This window comes from Tursiops truncatus, assembly GCF_011762595.2.
Source record: "Tursiops truncatus isolate mTurTru1 chromosome Y unlocalized genomic scaffold, mTurTru1.mat.Y SUPER_Y_unloc_1, whole genome shotgun sequence".
In the NCBI taxonomy this organism is placed as follows: domain Eukaryota; kingdom Metazoa; phylum Chordata; class Mammalia; order Artiodactyla; family Delphinidae; genus Tursiops; species Tursiops truncatus.
In genome coordinates, this window is record NW_022983136.1 from 296,169 (window position 1) to 313,105 (window position 16,937).

Here is a 16,937-nt window from a genome sequence, read left to right on the forward strand (position 1 = left end):
AGGAGTTACTATTTATAGAGTCCTGGGAAAACTTTGGATTTCTTAAACATGACTTAAAAAAAGGAAACAATGTAAGTTGAAAGTGATTTGATTATATGATAGTTAAAGATTGCACAATCCACCATAAGCCAGTTGACTTTCAAAAGTTTGACCTTTACGTATAGTAAGAGAAATTTTATATAGGCATATCTGAGAGATACCATGGGTTTAATTCCTGGCAACTGCAATAAAGCAAATCAAATTTTTTTAGTGTCCCAGTGCATATAAATAAGTTATGTTTACACTATACTGTTGTCTGTTAAGTGTGCAAATAACATTGTATCTAAAAAACCCCAATATACATACCTTAATTTAAAAATAATTTATAACTAAAAAATGCTAGCCATCGCCTGAGCCTTCAGTGAATTATAATCTTTTTTTGCAGTGGATAATATCGAAGATCAGTGATCACAAAGTTTGAAATATTCAAGAATTACCAAAATGTGACAGAGACATGATGTAAGTAAATGCTGTTGCAAAAATGGCACCAATATAGACTTTGCCAGGACAGAGGTGCCACACACCTTCAATTCATAGAAATATCAATGTGTGCAAAGAGCAAAATAACGAGATATGTATTCCTGTATATATTTTAACCTGTTAGATACCTTCAAAAGTATGAAATAAAGCAAGAACTTTGTAAAATCATCTGCTACTTGCAATGTGCTTTGATGCATTCTGGTACACATAAAGAATGCAACACCCTAGATCTGTGGTTCTTTACTTTGCTACTCATTAATACAATCTGATGGAGCTTTTGAAAAATAAACATAGTCTGAAGTTCCACCCAGATGAAATTAGACTATCTGGAAATTGAATTATGGACAGGTGATTCTGATTTCAATTTGAAAAACTCTGTTAGACCAAGTAGAAGACAAGTGGCTGTGGGATCTACTGTCATGGTTTGCTTTGGGATTACGGGAATTCACAGGGAACAGAACTTTTAGTGTTAAAACTGCAAAGTCCTGAAAATACGGAGGAACTTGGTTTCCATAAAAGGAAGAAGATATTTGTAACATACATAGCAACAAGGGTTTAACATTCATAATGTATAAAATATTACTACAAATAATAAAGAAAAGAGCAACACGAGAGAGAAAAAAGTATAAAGTTTATGCTAAAGTAATGTCCAGAAGAGTGAAACTAAGTAGCTAATGAAAATAAAAAGATTACCAGATTAAAACAACAGTGTTAGTATTTCATGCTTATCAGATTGACATTTAAAAATTTTTAAAAATATGAGCATATCAAGAATTGGCCAATAGTGTTTAGGATTCCAGGCTTTCGCAAAAGGATTGGCTGAGGAGTGGGGGGGGGGGGGATAAATTAGGAATTTGGGATTAATACATACACACTACTAAATATAAAACAGATAAACAACAAGGACCTACTGTATAGCACAGGGAACTCTACTCAATACTCTGTAATAACCTGTAATGGAAGAAAATCTGAAAAAGAATGTATAATGTATATGTGTACGTATGTATATGTATGTATATAAGCATATACATATGTATATTTATGTATAACTGGATCACTTTGCTGGAGACCTGAAACATTGTAAATAAACTGTACTTCAATTTTAAAAAATCAAATTAAAAAAAAGAATTTGGGACTTCCCTGGCGGTTAGGACTCCATGCTTCCACTACAGGGGACATGGGTTTGGTCCCTGGTCAGGGAACTAAGATCCCACAAGCTGTGCAGCACAGCCAAAAAAAAAAAAAAAAAAATTGGCTATTGGCCAAAGAGGCCACCAATGAGACCAGTATAGCCATGACTATAACTCTGCTCAACCCCTTAATCTTCTACACCAAATATACCATCCTGTCCAACCTGGCCACACCCTGCAACTGCCCACTGCCCCTGTAAGATGATTAGAACATGCCTAGTGTGCCCAGCTACTCGACCTCCAAGGCTCAAGCTTATTAGCATTGTTGAAGAAACTGTGAGAACCTTTATTGACAGAGGAGAGTCCCCCTTCTGCGTCCCCCTGTAAAAATGTGAACCCTCATCGCTCCAAAAAAGAACTAAAAGAACTGGTCAAGAAGTAAAGAATTAGGAACCATCATATTCTACAAAAGAGAATGAATATTAGTGTTGTCATTAGTATAGTACAAATGTGCCAAATCCAGCAATTTTACCTCTTTGTACTCCAAGAGAAGGTCTTATAAATGTGGTCAAAGAGGGTCTTAAAATATGTACTAATATTTTTCAGTGTCTTTGGTGTTTGGGCCATTTGTCTGTATTATCTGTGCTTGTTAAACTTGATTCTTGTCCGTAGAAGTTAGGGCTCTGGAATATGCATCTCTACCAGCATGTTTCCCTTGACAGTTTGAGAACTATTGCTGTTCTCTTAAATATAAGTGGTCTGCTTTTGCTTATTTAGTTATGCTGGTTGTTTTTTTTGTTTTGTTTTTTTTTTGCGGTACGCGGGCCTCTCACTGTTGAAGCCTCTCCCGTTGCGGAGCACAGGCTCCGGACGCGCAGGCTCAGCTGTCACGGCCCAGCCGCTCTGCGGCATGTGGGATCTTCTCGGACCGGAGCACGAACCTGTGTCCCCTGCATCGGCAGGGGGACTTTCAACCACTGAGCCACCAGGGAAGCCCAATGGTGGTGGTTTTGAAAATATATGTTATGATGTGGGTCCACAGAAGAGTGAAGAAGGCAGCAACCAGTATTGGTAATATTTGCGTCTCTGCAAGAATTCTTTCAAATACAAAGGTAAGAAAAAAATTGATAAATAAAGCAGGTCATTTGTCTTGTCAAATTTCCTACCATCTGGATTTCGTGAATTAATCTCTATGAATCATCATACCCCCATGGTTTTGGCTTCTTTGAACCCTTGTATTTATTGGTAAATAGTTAAATCTACAGGGTTGATCGTATTGAGGTTTGATTTTAGGGTGAGGTGATGAAGGACAAATTACTACATAGGTGGTATTGTGTATAGTCATCACGAGGCAAATATCTAATTGTTCCTCTTTTTTTAAGCAGCCATTGATGATCATTGGTTAGATTAAGGTGAAATATCTACTTCAGTCCTTCTTAATGTATTAGTTGGAATACCTCTGTAAAGACAGAATTTCCTCTTTCATTGTAGGAATGGCTTATAATCATGCATTTTTCAAATAACATGTTCTCTAGCATTTTCCAAATGCAATCTTTTTTTGTTTTTTAACATATTTATTGGAGTATAATTGCTTTACCATGGTGTGTTAGTTTCTGCTTTATAACAAAGTAAATCAGTTATACATATACATATGTTCCCATATCTCTTCCCTCTTGCGTCTCCCTCCCACCCTCCCTATGCCACCCCTCTAGGTGGTCACAGAGCACCAAGCTGATCTCCCATTGCTATGCGGCTGCTTCCCACTAGCTATTAGTTTTACATTTGGTAGTGTATATATGTCCATGCCACTCTCTCACTTTGTCCCAGCTATCCTTCCCCCTCCCCGTGTCCTCAAGTCCATTCTCTAGTAAGTCTGAGTCTTTATTCCATCCTGCCCCTAGGTTCTTCATGAACTTTTTTTTTTTTAGATTCCACATATAAGTGTTAGCATACAGTATTTGTTTTTCTCTTTCTGACTGACTTCACTCTGTATGACAGTCTCTAGGTCCATCCACCTCACTACAAATAACTCAACTTCGTTTCTTTTATGGCTGAGTAATATTCCATTGTATATATGTGCCACATCTTCTTTATCCATTCATCTGTCGATGAACACTTAGGTTGCTTCCATGTCCTGTTGTAAATAGAACTGCAGTGAATTTTGTGGTACATGACTCTTTTTGAATTATGGTTTTCTCAGGGTATATGCCCAGTAGTGGGATTGCTTGGTCGTATGGTAGTTCTGTTTTTAGCTTTTTAAAAAGGAACCTCCATACTGTTCTCCATAGTGGCTGTATCAGTTTACATTCCCACCAACAATGCAAGAGGGTTCCCTTTTCTCCACACCCTGTCCAGCATTTATTGTTTGTAGATTTTTGATGATGGCCATTCTGACTGGTGTGAGATGATATCTCATTGTAGTTTTGATTTGCATTTCTCTAATGATTAATGATGTTGAGCATTCTTTCATATGTTTGTTGGCAATCTGTATATCTTCTTTGGAGAAATGTCTAATTAGGTGTTCTGCCCGTTTTTGGATTGGGTTGTTTGTTTTTCTGATATTGAGCTGCGTGAGCTGCTTGTGAATCTGGGAGATTAATCCTTTGTCAGTTGCTTCATTTGCAAATATTTTCTCCCATTCTGAGGGTTGTCTTTTCATCTTGTTTATGGTTTTCCTTTGCTGTTAGAAAGCTTTTGTTTCATTAGGTCCCGTTTGTTTATTTTTGTTTTTATTTCCATTTCTCTAGGAGGTCGATCAAAAACATCTTGCTGTGATTTATGTCAGAGTGTTCTGCCTATGTTTTCCTCTAAGAGTTTGATAGTGTCCGGTCTTACATTTAGATCTGTAATCCATTTTGAGTTTATTTTTGTGTATGGTGTTAGGGAGTGTTCTAATTTCATTCTTTTACATGTAGCTGTCCAGTTTTCCCAGCACCACTTATTGAAGAGACTGTCTTTTCTCCATTGTATATTCTTGCCTACTTTATCAAAAGTGATCATTTTTTGAAATGTCACTATAAATTCATAAATGTGGACACCATTGATATATTTGACTCTTTTGCAGTTAATATAGTTTTGATACAAATATTCTCATCTTTAGCAAATGGAATCCTCTTTTTATTGGGTTGTGACATGTTTAGAAACACTACTAATTTTTAATACTTTATTTTCTTAATTTATGGTATAAGATGTCCTAGCCAGGGAATTGTCTTTTCTTTAAGGAAAGCTGTTTGCTTTTTGTGGGAAATGATATATAAAAGCCCCAAACCATGTATGAGCGGTGCTTATTGCTGCTGATTATTTTTTCTAGGCTTCATATATTGATTTTTACCTATTTAGTAGTGCTAGTTTTTCATCCCTTGTGACTTATAACTATAAAGTATAATTAAGCTGGTGGTGATTTTTAGAAATTAAATAACCTTATTCAACAAGTGTGAAAAATACTGCTTGAAAATCACCTCATTGACCATCAAAATTTTAAACTAATTTTATTTGCTGAATATGTATGGATTAAATATGCAGGTTAAAATTTATACTTGATATTATTTTATAGATGCAGCAAATTACAGCACAACATGCAACTTGCTCATTGTCCAAGGTAAATGACAAATTTTTATAAGTCATGCTTAGGGTGATAGTTAATTTTATGGGTCAGGTTGGCTAGGACAGGTTACCCAGATATTTGGTCCAGCATTATTTGACGTGTTTCTGTAAAGGTGTTTTTTCAAATGAGGTTAACATTTTTAGGAAAACAGATTACCCTCCGTAATATTGATGGGCTTCTATCGATCAGTTAAAGGCTTGAAGAGGAAAAGGCTGCCTTCAGACCATAGCATCAACATTTTCCTTGGTCTTCAGCCTGCTGGCCTACACTGCAGATTTTGGACTTCTGCAGCTCCATAATCTCCTGAGGCATTTCCTTAAAATAAATCTGTCTTTCTCTCTCTCTGTCTCTCTGTTCCTGTCTCTGTGTCTCTGTCTCTGTATGTCTCTCATTTTTTCACTGTTTATCTTTGCTTCTTTTTTTTAATGTTTAAAAAAATTAAATGGAGTCGGGAGGCCAGCATGGAACTTGCACACTCTGAGGGGTAGCAAGCCCAACAGGAAGAAGAAAGACTTGTCTTCTTTCCTGGCAAGGACTCAGCCAATGAAAACCCCTGAACTCTGTTTACTACAGCACTCCATTACTTCTTTCTCCTCTCTATAAAAGTATTCTCCTTCTTGTGCTACGTGGGATGTACAAATGGCTCGGTCACAGTTGCAGACCCCAAACTAATTTTCTGCTAATTTTGAACAAACCCAAACTTAACTTTTCTTAAAACTGAATTGGACTACAGTGGCTCTAAAATTTCCAAAACTGAATGCAATGCCTCTTTCAGTTTGTATTCGGAAGCTGCCAGAAGTTATCAGCAGTCTAAAATTTCCTCTTTGCAAAACGAGATTTTTAAGATTAACTGAGGCAAGAAAATGATAAAGACAGATAAAATGGTTTCCAAAGCCTCAGGCTTCTCTTCCTTGGCTTCTTTGTCTCAGGCTCTGCCTCCGTGCCATCTTCCTCCTTTTCTTGTACCTATGCCTCCCCTATACCCTCAAATCCTCTATACTAATTCTATTAACCAAACTTCCTTTTTCCCTGAAACTCTCCCCACCCCCTTTTCCTCTGTACCCATCGGAACTTGTCCCTTTAAAATTAAGCCTTCTAAGGATCCAGAAGCTAAACCCTTAATTTCTTATTCTCACTGGACTAAAGCTGAACTGCAAGCCATAGTCAAAGATTTTCCTAACATAACCAAAGACTCTCATAGATTTGTTAACGAAATTAATATATTCATTCAAACTTACCAACCTAGTTTCTCTGATTTATATCAGCTGATAATGTGCTGTGAAGGGCATGCCCAGCCTCAGATGAAAACCCCTAATTGGGAAAGTCCTCAAAGGTCTCTAGAATTACAACTGGGAGATGAGCCCACTAACTTATTATATGATCACGCTCAGACGGTCATCAGGCAACTTCATGGAGAAATTCCTAGGGCTTTTCCAAAGCCTGCTGGTTGTAACGAAATTCAGGCTCGCACACAAAATCTGATGAACCTGTTCATGACTATTACAATTGACTTCAAATAATTGTTGAATTCTTGTTCTTCCTTTAAATGTTGATTCCCCTGGGTAGCTTTTAACTCTTGTTTACTAATGGACTAAATAAGGATTGTTTTCCCCTTGTGGTTAAAAGGACCAGGATGGAATGGGAAACTATGTCCACGCAGATTTAGTTAATCTGGTAAACCAGCTCTCTCACCTTCTAGGTAAGCCACCTAAAAGGAACACTGCTGAAATTCTTCATCTTCAACTCCAGCAAATGAAGTCTCCTAAATGAAAAAAAAAAAAAAAAAAAAAAAAAAAATCCCTCTAGTTTCTACTGTTTTTGCCAAGAGGCAGAGATTGAAAAAGAGATTGTTAATTTAGGCATTTCAGGCACCTTGACCCAGTAACCAGCCTTTCACGTCCTCCCAGTTCTCAGTGATGGAGCTCTGAGGAACTACAGGGGCTCTTCCCACTCCTCCCTGTTAAGCAGCTTGGGGAAGCAGTTCTCCTCACTCAGGATGAACCTGCTTCCGGCCCTAACTGGCACTGGAGCCACACTCTTGGTGCTCTACCCCTCTACTACCAAGAGCCCCTGCCTTGGATCACTGAAATCTTTCAGAGTGGGATCTCTAACGAACCTCAAGAGGTTCCTGTCTCTGAACCTATGCCCTTTTGTTCGGGAGCTTTGAGAGACACACACCCTTTTCTCACTGCTTCCTCCACCGCTTTTCATGTATTAGGCAGAGACTTCTTACAGGAGTATCATGCTGGAATTGCTCCTCTCCAAAATGGAAACTAATTCTAGAATTGACAGTAGTCATCAAAGTCATCAACCAGGTGAAATAAATGACCCTTTGACATCTTTTATGTGTTGCGTCTCTGTCAGTACGAGAGCACATTCTGGAAAAGCTGATCATTTGTCCCTATTGAATCAGCTACCACCTTCGTATGGGCAAAATCTCCAGCTGGTATTGGCAAAATTCACAGCCACCCCTCCCATCAAGATTCTCATAGGGCTTCCCTGGTGGCACAGTGGTTGAGAGTCCGCCTGCCAATGCAGGGGACACGGGTTCCTGGCCCGGTCCGGGAGGATCCCACATGCTGCAGAGCGGCTGGGCCCGTGAGCTGTGGCCACTAAGCCTGCGCGTCCAGAGCCTGTGCTCCGCAACGGGAGAGGCCACAACAGTGAGAGGGCTGCATACCACAAAAAAAAAAAAAAAAAAAAAGATTCTCATAGATCCCCTCAAAACCTCTTACCAGAATTACTCAATATCCTGTAAGGCCAAGTGTTGCTATTACAAATAACCATGTTTTCATAGAGCAATATTTTCACAGTGCACTCTCTGAAGATGAAGACCTTAAGCATCACACCTTGCAACTTAGAGATTTTGTGTCTTGGAAAAGATACCTTCAGAAAGATTATTTTCAACTCAGTGGAGGGACCTTTATCAGGTACAGCTGAACAACCGTGTGGCATCAATCTCCAGGGAAAGACTCTTGGATTCACGTGGCACACCTAAAAATAAAAAGCACTGAACGCTGACTGGACCTGTGCATTATCTGGTGACCTTAAACTAAAGATTTCTTGGAATAGAAGTAGAAAACATCTGATGAGACAGCTTTCCGAAGACATCCAGACCAGGACTGATGAAAATTTGTCACCAAACCTCTGATGATGACATACTGCTTTAGATGGTCTGCAGTGTCTATGCTCTATGTAACATATGAACTTTAGATAAAAGATCCCTGAGAGTTCTCCTTCCTACCCCTGCCTATTGCTTGAATATGACCTCAATACGTTTCCAATCTGTACACATTCCGACTGATGTGAGAAAATACACCCAGGAAAGGTCCTTCCTGACCCTGAGGGACAAAACTGCTGAAACTAGAAAAGCTGACTTTTGATCAGTGATGCTTTCAGAAAAAAATCTTGATCAAAGGGGAAAATGAAAAATTTTAATAAACAGAAACCTCTGTATAATGAAGTTGAGAGACTGGAATGGGAAGCTCTCATGCTCTGCAAAAATAGTAGACCCCAGCAGGAAGAAGAAAGAGTCCTCTTCTTCCCTGGCAAGAACTCAGCCAATGAAAGCCCATGGGCTCTCTGTTTACTACAGCCCTCATAACTTCCTTTTCTCCTCTATAGAAGTGTTCTCCTTTGCTTATTGTACTGGAACTTGTGTGTGGCTCACCCATGGTTGCAGACTGTGAATAGCAATTCTATGCTGATCTCAAAACCCCTCCCCTTTTTTCCTGAAGAAATAACTGGGTTTGTTATAGGTCAACACTGGAGAACACTGACTAATACAGATTATGGGTACTGAGAAGTGGGATGCTGCAATAACAAATCCCTAAAAATGTGGAAGCTTTTTTTTTTTTTTTTTTCGTGCGGTACGCGGGCCTCCCACTATTGTGGCCTCTCCCGCTGCGAAGCACTGGCTCCGGACGCGCAGGTCCAGCGGCCATGGCCCACGGGCCCAGCCGCTCCGCGGCACGTGGGATCCTTCCAGACCGGGGCACGAACCCGCGTTTCCCGCATTGGCAGGCGGACTCTCAACCACTGCCAGTCTTTCTAAATTTTCCTTTCGTGTATTTCTTTGTGAAAGTGAAAGCACTTCTGAAGGTTTTTATTGTCAGGCGCAGTTTCTTATATGGAGTTCCCCAAAGGCAAGAACCAAGCACATCTTCGTCACTCTGTGTCCAGAATTCTGTAGGCCCCTCCCCTAATACTAAAACAATGATCAATAATTTTAATACAAGATAGAATGTAGGAGATCCTTTAAAACTCACGGTGATGTTAGGTGTACTAAAGGTCTTACTGTAACTACTTTAATATTTTATAATGTTAAACAATTTCACATCTCTATTCATACTTCTTCATTTTATCATAAGTATCTTGTATTTTTACATGTATTTCTGGTAAAATGATTTGTCATACAGTGGTATTTCTTTACTGCTATCCATAAATGTATTTGAAATACAAATGACTTTGCATTTTAAAAAAGCTAATGTAATATAGTTGACTTCATATGTATAGTCATCTATTAAATAATCTTTCTTGAATTCTAATAATGGTCTATCTAACAAATATAATTAGGCCATCACTTGTATCCTATCAAAGGCTAACAATCTTTTAATGTATGAAATATTAAAAGGCTATTATAAAAATAACACTGTCTAAACTACTACTTAACTCTGAAATTAGGAAACATCTTTTTCTTTTTACTGTGGCCACTGTTTTCTTAAGTGCTTTATACTGATGGTCCTACTAGTATTTTTTATAATCATGGGAGATCTAACAAGAATACTGATATTATCTTCTTGTGTTCTGATTATGTTAACTACAGTTGAAAGGATGATGTCAGACCCCATTCTTAGCATACCATAACATTAAACAAGGCCTTTGGAAAATATTTAAACACTGGTTGTCATTATTTTGAAATTATGTTAATTATATTTGAAGTTAAGCTAGTTCTTTTTCACCTGAAAAAATATTTTTCTTCACCTTTCTGTGAAAATATATTCTATCACAGCCTTTTGTAGTTTTCTATAAAGAATAATGACATGTTGTCTTTTGTGATTTCTGAAAGGATATTTAGTCACTCAGAAAAAACAAAAACAAAACTAAGCTATGGACTTGAATGGAAAACTATCACCCAGAGACTTTCCCAGAGATTTCTAACTGTACCTCTGTTTTTCCTTTTACAAAGCATTTCATGATTTTAATGTATGTGAGGCAAGGACGAGTTGCATTCTGGGAGTTTTGACAATATGTATGATAGAAAACTTAAATATTTAGCCTCTACATTTAAAGAGATTTCTCCACCTGTATTCTGTTGGCTCTGTTATTTTTGTATTCCTTGTTATTTAAAATGTCTTTATCGTTTAGGTCCATACTGAGGAAATACAGCATGTCGGATTCCAGATTAATATAGAGAAAGGCAACATTTTTTCACTTTTTACTACCATCTTTCGAAGTTTGGACCCCAAGTTCAGTATGGAAAGATAGCAGAGAAATTTAAAGTAATAAAAACAGAAAATACATGGTTTCGGAGCTGATAAATGTCTGTTTAATCAAATTTTTCCCTTTCAGGCCTTTTTAACGTTTAAAGAGCTGTTTATGTAGCTTGCTTTAAAAAAAAAAAATCCATAGCCAATTCTGCCAGTATATATGTATATTTATTAAAGAATACTGAAATACAAAAAAAAGCGTTATTTATGAAACAAATACACAAGACTTACATTTCAATAGGCTCAGAAATCCTCAAACACAAGGTACATAGAAAATTAACGATACGTTAAAAAGTGTTCATTGAAATGTGCAAAATCGCTTTCAAAGTTTAATCCTTTCCCACATTACATTCATATCAGGTTCTCTAACTTTTAAAAATGAAAATATTTGGTAGTTTTAGAACAAGCCGCCTGCTCCTCTTGCCCATAAACCAGAGTGGCAAGTCTATTTTCATTTTATTTCAATTTTTTTTTTTTTTTTTCTTTTTAAGCGAAGGAAGGGTACGGCGGGGGTTGCTAAATTTTCTAGCTACAAGGATGAAGAAAACACATTTTCTGCAGGCATGGGTCTTGACAGCTTGCAAACAACTCGAGCAAGTACCTGGGCCACGACCCGCACCGAGACGCGGTACGTCTCTGGGCAGAACCCAGTCCGCCCAGGTGCGGACCTCCTGTCTTTCCGCGGGGTTGGCGGACCGCGGCCCTGCGTGGGTTTTACGGCCGAGGCGGCGGCAGTGGCGCGTGTGCGGCGGAGGCGGCGGCGGCGGCGGCGGCGGCGGCGGCGGCGGGCGGGAGCGCGGAGGAGGAGGAAGGAACGTTGTCAGTCAGGCCGCCGGAGACCCCGCCGTAGCACGGCAACTATACTCTCAGGTCGAAAGGCCTGAGTGGCTTCGACACGAGGCGCCGAGGGACCAACCGGGCCGAAGAGGGGACTTCACCCTTCCGTATTTTCTTGGGTTTCTGTCCCAGGCGGTGACGTGACGTGCTGACGGCGGGCCCGTGCCGGGGAGCTGGGCCGCTTTTTGTCAGCTCCGAGCTCGGCCCCTCCTCCCTCCCTCCGCCCGCCCCACCAGCCGGAGCCCGGCCCAGTGCTCCAGAGAAAGGCCGGCCTGCGGCACCCGCCACCGTCGCCGAGCGCCCGCACCCGGGTCTGGTGAGTCTGGGACGCGGCCGCGGCTGCGGGGCCTAAAGCGAGTGGGACGGCCTGGTCTCGGCCTGGTCGGCGGCCCGTGTGGCGCTCTTACGCGCTAGGCGGGTCGGTGTGGCGTGCGGCGGCGAGCAGGCCCCAAGGAGGCCGCAGTTAGGCCCGGGAAGGAGCCCGGCTGCCCCGAGCAGCGGCGGAGGCGCGCTCTGTTACCGGGCGGGATCTGGGGGAGGGTCTCCCTGTGGCCCGGGAGGCGGCCGAGGGGCATCGGGTTGGCGCCGCGGCCGGCCCGGGCACCGCGCGCGAGTGAGGCCTGGCAAGGAGGCGAGGGCTGTAGCCGGGAGGTGAAGGCCGCTGGCCGGCCTGCCCGATTTTCGCTATGTAAATATAGACGGGGTGGGGGGGGCGAGGGGGGACAAGATGGCGGCGGATTTACGCCTGCTGCAGGGGATGGCTGGGAGGGGGAGCCGCCATCTTGAAGGTGGCTTTTGAAGGCGAAATTCCGCTACAGCCCGTGAGGTGGGGTCGGAGAGCAGACGGCGGCGGCTCGGGTGGCGGGTACCGGCGGCCCGGCACGGCAGCGTGTACGCGCGGAGGGGGCGTGCTCGCTGCCTACAACGGCCGTGGTCCTTCCAGTCGTGATGAGCCCTCGGGCTCCAGGCGCTCGGCGGCAGCGCCTCTTTCCTGCTCTGCCTACCGCAGCTTGCTGGCTGGCTGCAGTTTCCGCTGTATTTTAGCCGAGCTGCTGGCAATCACGACCTCGCGCCTTACCCCCGCCCTTGAAGCCACTCTAGGGCGGTTAGGGCCGATGACCGCCTAGGCACCTGAGCTCACGAAGGCAAATGAGAATCTAGGAAATTTTATTTTTACTTAAGTAAAGTCATACATGCACCTTGACGTGCCTATCTTTAGGTTTTCCACCAGTTGCCTCCCTGAGTATCTCAGTAATAAAAAATGAATTTGATGGGAAAAAAGTGCTCGTAACTCTTTTTTGTGCCGCAGGATACAGATACTTCGAAAGCGATTAAAAGTCTGAAGTCTTCTTTTCCTTAGCTGAAAAAATTTTGTTGGAAACTTGCGTTTAAGCGACTAGTGATAATTTTACACAGGATATAGTAAGAGTTGGAAATGGGGTTTTCTTACTGAAGTACGATAAAGTGATGCATTATTTACGAGTTTTTGTACCGTGCTGCTGTTTAGATTTTGTCTTATTTGAAAAGTCTTAAGGTACAGTCCCATTCTTTACAGTACTTTACATTGTATATTATTCAAGTTTATTGGTGAACTCTTTAAGCCAGTGTGAGCTTTGCGTTGTACTAGTAAAGATTGAAAAAGTTCCGAAAATCGGATGATGCCTGCAAGAAGTTCACTGCTAAGGTTTCATAGGAATGCGAGGTCTTCATTTGGAGCATTCGGAAAGGGTCCCTGAAGTAGGAGGAATTCTAGGAAGGTACTTACTGAAAATTTGTGGGACTTCATTAGGTGGAGATAGAAGTAGGGAAAGGGCATATTTTAAGTTTGAAGCTTCTTCAGAAGACAGTACATATTTAAAGTTTGACTAGAGTGGATGTATAGGTAGCGGCATACTGGAAATTGAGACTAGAAAAGGTAGATTTTGAGGTAGACTGATGGAACACCTAAGCTGTGCTTCGTATTTATTTAGCAGTTCTGGCTCCAACCATTGGGGAGAACTTTTAAAGTTGAGAAATAATGAAAACTAGTAGTAAGTTGATCAGTGTTTTCTTTACTAGAAAAATTATCGAGTATTGCTGCTTCTTGAATGACTCATGTGTTCTTGACAGCTGCTCCTTTTTTCTTTTCTTTTTTTAAATAAATTTATTTAATAAAGACTGCGTTGGGTCTTTGGTGGTGCGCCCAGGCTTTCTCTAGTTGCAGTGAGCTCCCCACTCCCTTCTCTTCCTTGCAGTGCACAGGCTTCTCACTGCAGCAGCTTCTCATTGCAGAGCATGGGCTCTAGGCACGCGGGTTTCAGTAGTTGAGGCACTTGGGATTCAGTAGCTGTGTGGCTCCTGGGCTCTAGAGCACAGGCTCAGTAGTTGTGGCGCACAGGCTTAGTTGCTCCATGGCATGTGGGATCCTCCCTGGATCAGGGATGGAACCCGTATCCTCTGCATTGGCAGGCGGATTCTGAACCACTGCACCACCAGGGTAGCCTGACAGCTGCTCCTTTTTTTCTATCCTAAGTTCTAACATCAAGTAACGTTTTGCTCAAAATTATTATATTTCCTCTAGTGAACAAAATTTTAGTTAACCATGGTACAACATTACAGGAATAATTTAGGAAGTAGGTTTGAAAAAACAGAAGAGTAATTCCTAAAAATACAATAAATAACCTTGACATGGCCTTGTGCAAACCTCCTTCCCCCGGTGAAGGCAACCGCATCGTGAAAATAATTTTATTACTCTTCTCTGAACCAAGCTTTAAACTTTGTTTTTTCATTTATGAATGTCCTAGATGCAGGTTTCAGAAAGCATGTGTTTCCTAATCTTTCAACACGTGATGCTCCATGAGAAAGATTATCACATTTATCATGAATGGCCATGTTTAGAAAACTTAGAAACTGGACTGAAGGAGACAGATGGGAAGCAAGTTGCTAATGCAGCCTAGTTGTTGAGGTGTGAAGGATGAACATAAACTGTAGAAATAGTTGCTTTATATCTTGACAGCTGGGAAACAGAAAGAACTCTGAGAAGATAGAATGGTATGCTGCATAGTACAGCAGAAGCAGATGTTCCAGTACAGCAACAAAGGATGTTCAAGATAATGATTATATTAAACTCAAATGTATAATTAAGAAGACAGGTAAGTGTATGACTTTAAAGCATTTCTATCAGAAATGGTTAAATATATGATGTTTTTTGCTTGAAGGGGTAGATTCTGATGACAGGTATTAGCCAGCTGTTTTAATTTATGTGTATTTTTCAAATAGAGGCAGTTTTTTTTTTTTAAAAGCATACAGCACTTTTTGTAAATGGTTTCTCTGATCCTATTTAATTTGTATTCTCACAGAATAATCTTTGTGTTATTTGTATTTGAGCACATTGTGGCAATTACAAACTTTAAAAAAAAATTCTCATGTCAACTCCAGTCTTTCAAATTTTTTTTGAAGTCTTTTTATTCTTTTACTTAACTGAGAAAGGTAGATGGTCATTTGATGTAAATGATTGTTCTCTTTAGCTTCATGCTTTTGCTCTATTTCTACCTAGGCTTTCTTCCATTTCTTTTACTGCAGTGCTCTCCTTCCAAGCCCAGGTGCTCTGCTTAACCTCTTCCCAGACACTCTGCTGGCTCATTTCTCTCTCCTTAAAATTTTCTTAGGTTCTCTAATCTTCTAAAAATCATCAGTCCTTTTTTTTCCCCCCCACTTATTTCTAAATTCATTATTTCCCAAATAACGAGACTATTCCACAGTACAATTGGTATGTCACATAAAAGTGTTTTGTGTTTCAGAGACTCTGTGCCTTCTGTCTCTGCTGTGGTTCTTTTTAAAACCTCATGTGGAATCTCCCTTGACGTCAGTCCTCTATCCTGTTTTCTCCAGTCTTCTCTGGCTTCGCTGTCTCCTCTTGTCTGAGATTCTCACCTAGCATTTCTCGTTGCCTGCTGAACAACTCATTTGCCTTCCTGACACTCCATACTCAATATGGCTAAAATAAAATGTATCTGATACATATTAAGTGCCCAATAATATGAGCTGAAAAAGCAGTTTCTTCATAGAATCCCTAAAACAACTCCTGCTTGTTGATTTCTTTCTGTTTGTGACTTTATTTTCCCAGGCTTTTCTTTTCGTGTCCCATAGAACAATACAGACATCTTTAACTTACCATTGAAGCTGTTGTATTCTATTAGTTTATATTTTGTTTTCTTGAGGTCCTAACTGTAGAGACAGTTTCTCATCCTGCCTTGTCCCCTTAGCAAAATGATCTGGCGCATGGGCATCATTTCCAATAAATATTATTTGAATGACTGAATGCAGAGATGTATATGGAGTTGAATAACTTTCCAATTGGAATTAGCTTAAACAGTTACTGTGTTATGGACAAGGGTATAAATATTAAGGCATACTGTGTCCACATTATAAAGGTACAAAGTCCAAATGGGAGCTCAGGATAACCTTCCCTGCCTGCTTTATTCTCCTCTTTTTCATATTCTTCACCCGATAGGAATATGGACAGTCCATTCTTATTATTTTTCAGTACAACATTTTATAAAATTATGCAGGAGTTCTGACGTGGAAAAGTTTGAGAAACTCCTAGTCTAATTTCATAGTAGACTTGTATTTTAATAAGTAAATAGGCCGTGGCTTATTTATTCATTAATAGTTACAGTTAAGTTTTAAGTTGTTTGAATTTTCAAAACAGTGCTGCTCTCTTTGTACATAACTCTTCTCTCTTGTGTTTATGATATAAATGGAATTGGTACACTGAAGTGTATATATATGCATTGTCAGCTCTACTGGGAATTGCCAAGTTCTTTCCACAGTGGTTGTATTTAGTTGATACTAAATTGTGAGTCTCTGTTTCTTCATAGCACTGCCAAAGACTTAACAGTTTAATTTCTTCCAGTTTCCAGGGATTAGATGTTTTCTGATTGTCGCTTTAACTTTGCGTCAGTCAGAATACTAGTGAGGTGGAGCCTTTTTTTCCCACATGTAAGTGAAATCATACAGTATTCGTCTTTCTCTGACTAATTTTACTTAGTCTCATATCCTCTAGGTTCATGCATGTTGTCACAAATGGCAATATTTCATTCTGTTTTATGGTTAACATTCCACACCTTTATTCATCTGTATGGTGCAGTTAGGTTGCTTTTATACCTTGGTGATTGTAAACAGTCCTGCAGTAATGAACATTGGGATGCATGTTTTTCTCTAATTAGTGTTTTTATTTTGATAAATACCTAGGAGTGTAATTGCTGGATCATATGGTAGTTCTATTTTTAATTTTTTGAGGAATCTTCATACTGTTTTCCACAGTATGTTTTCCACAGTATGTTTTCCACATACTGTTTTCCACAGTGGCTGCACCAA

General features: G+C 40.3%; 2 protein-coding genes across 13 annotated transcripts in view; both read left to right on the forward strand.

Annotated features, from left to right (window-relative positions):
- Positions 1 to 10,778, forward strand: part of LOC117310587 (eukaryotic translation initiation factor 2 subunit 3-like) — a 44,720-nt gene extending 33,942 nt beyond the window's left edge. For 2 of the 7 annotated variants that reach the window (XM_073799767.1, XM_033850281.2), the window contains 2 exons: positions 5,203 to 5,247; positions 8,067 to 10,778. In XM_073799767.1, coding sequence (XP_073655868.1) covers positions 5,203 to 5,247; positions 8,067 to 8,193 — 172 coding nt within the window. In that variant the 3' untranslated portion in view covers positions 8,194 to 10,778. Of the gene's footprint in view, positions 1 to 424; positions 688 to 2,490; positions 2,762 to 5,202; positions 5,248 to 6,952; positions 6,972 to 8,066 lie in introns of those variants that run through there. The other 5 variants (XR_012329470.1, XM_033850282.2, XM_033850286.2 and 2 more) reach the window with 5 other exon arrangements.
- Positions 10,779 to 11,566: 788 nt separating this feature from the next.
- Positions 11,567 to 16,937, forward strand: part of LOC117310586 (zinc finger X-chromosomal protein) — a 55,255-nt gene continuing 49,884 nt past the window's right edge. For 3 of the 6 annotated variants that reach the window (XM_073799764.1, XM_033850275.2, XM_033850279.2), the window contains exons 1-2: positions 11,568 to 11,895; positions 14,575 to 14,710. The gene's annotated coding sequence lies outside the window, so the exon portion shown is untranslated. Of the gene's footprint in view, positions 11,896 to 12,414; positions 14,711 to 16,937 lie in introns of those variants that run through there. The other 3 variants (XM_033850280.2, XM_033850276.2, XM_073799763.1) reach the window with 3 other exon arrangements.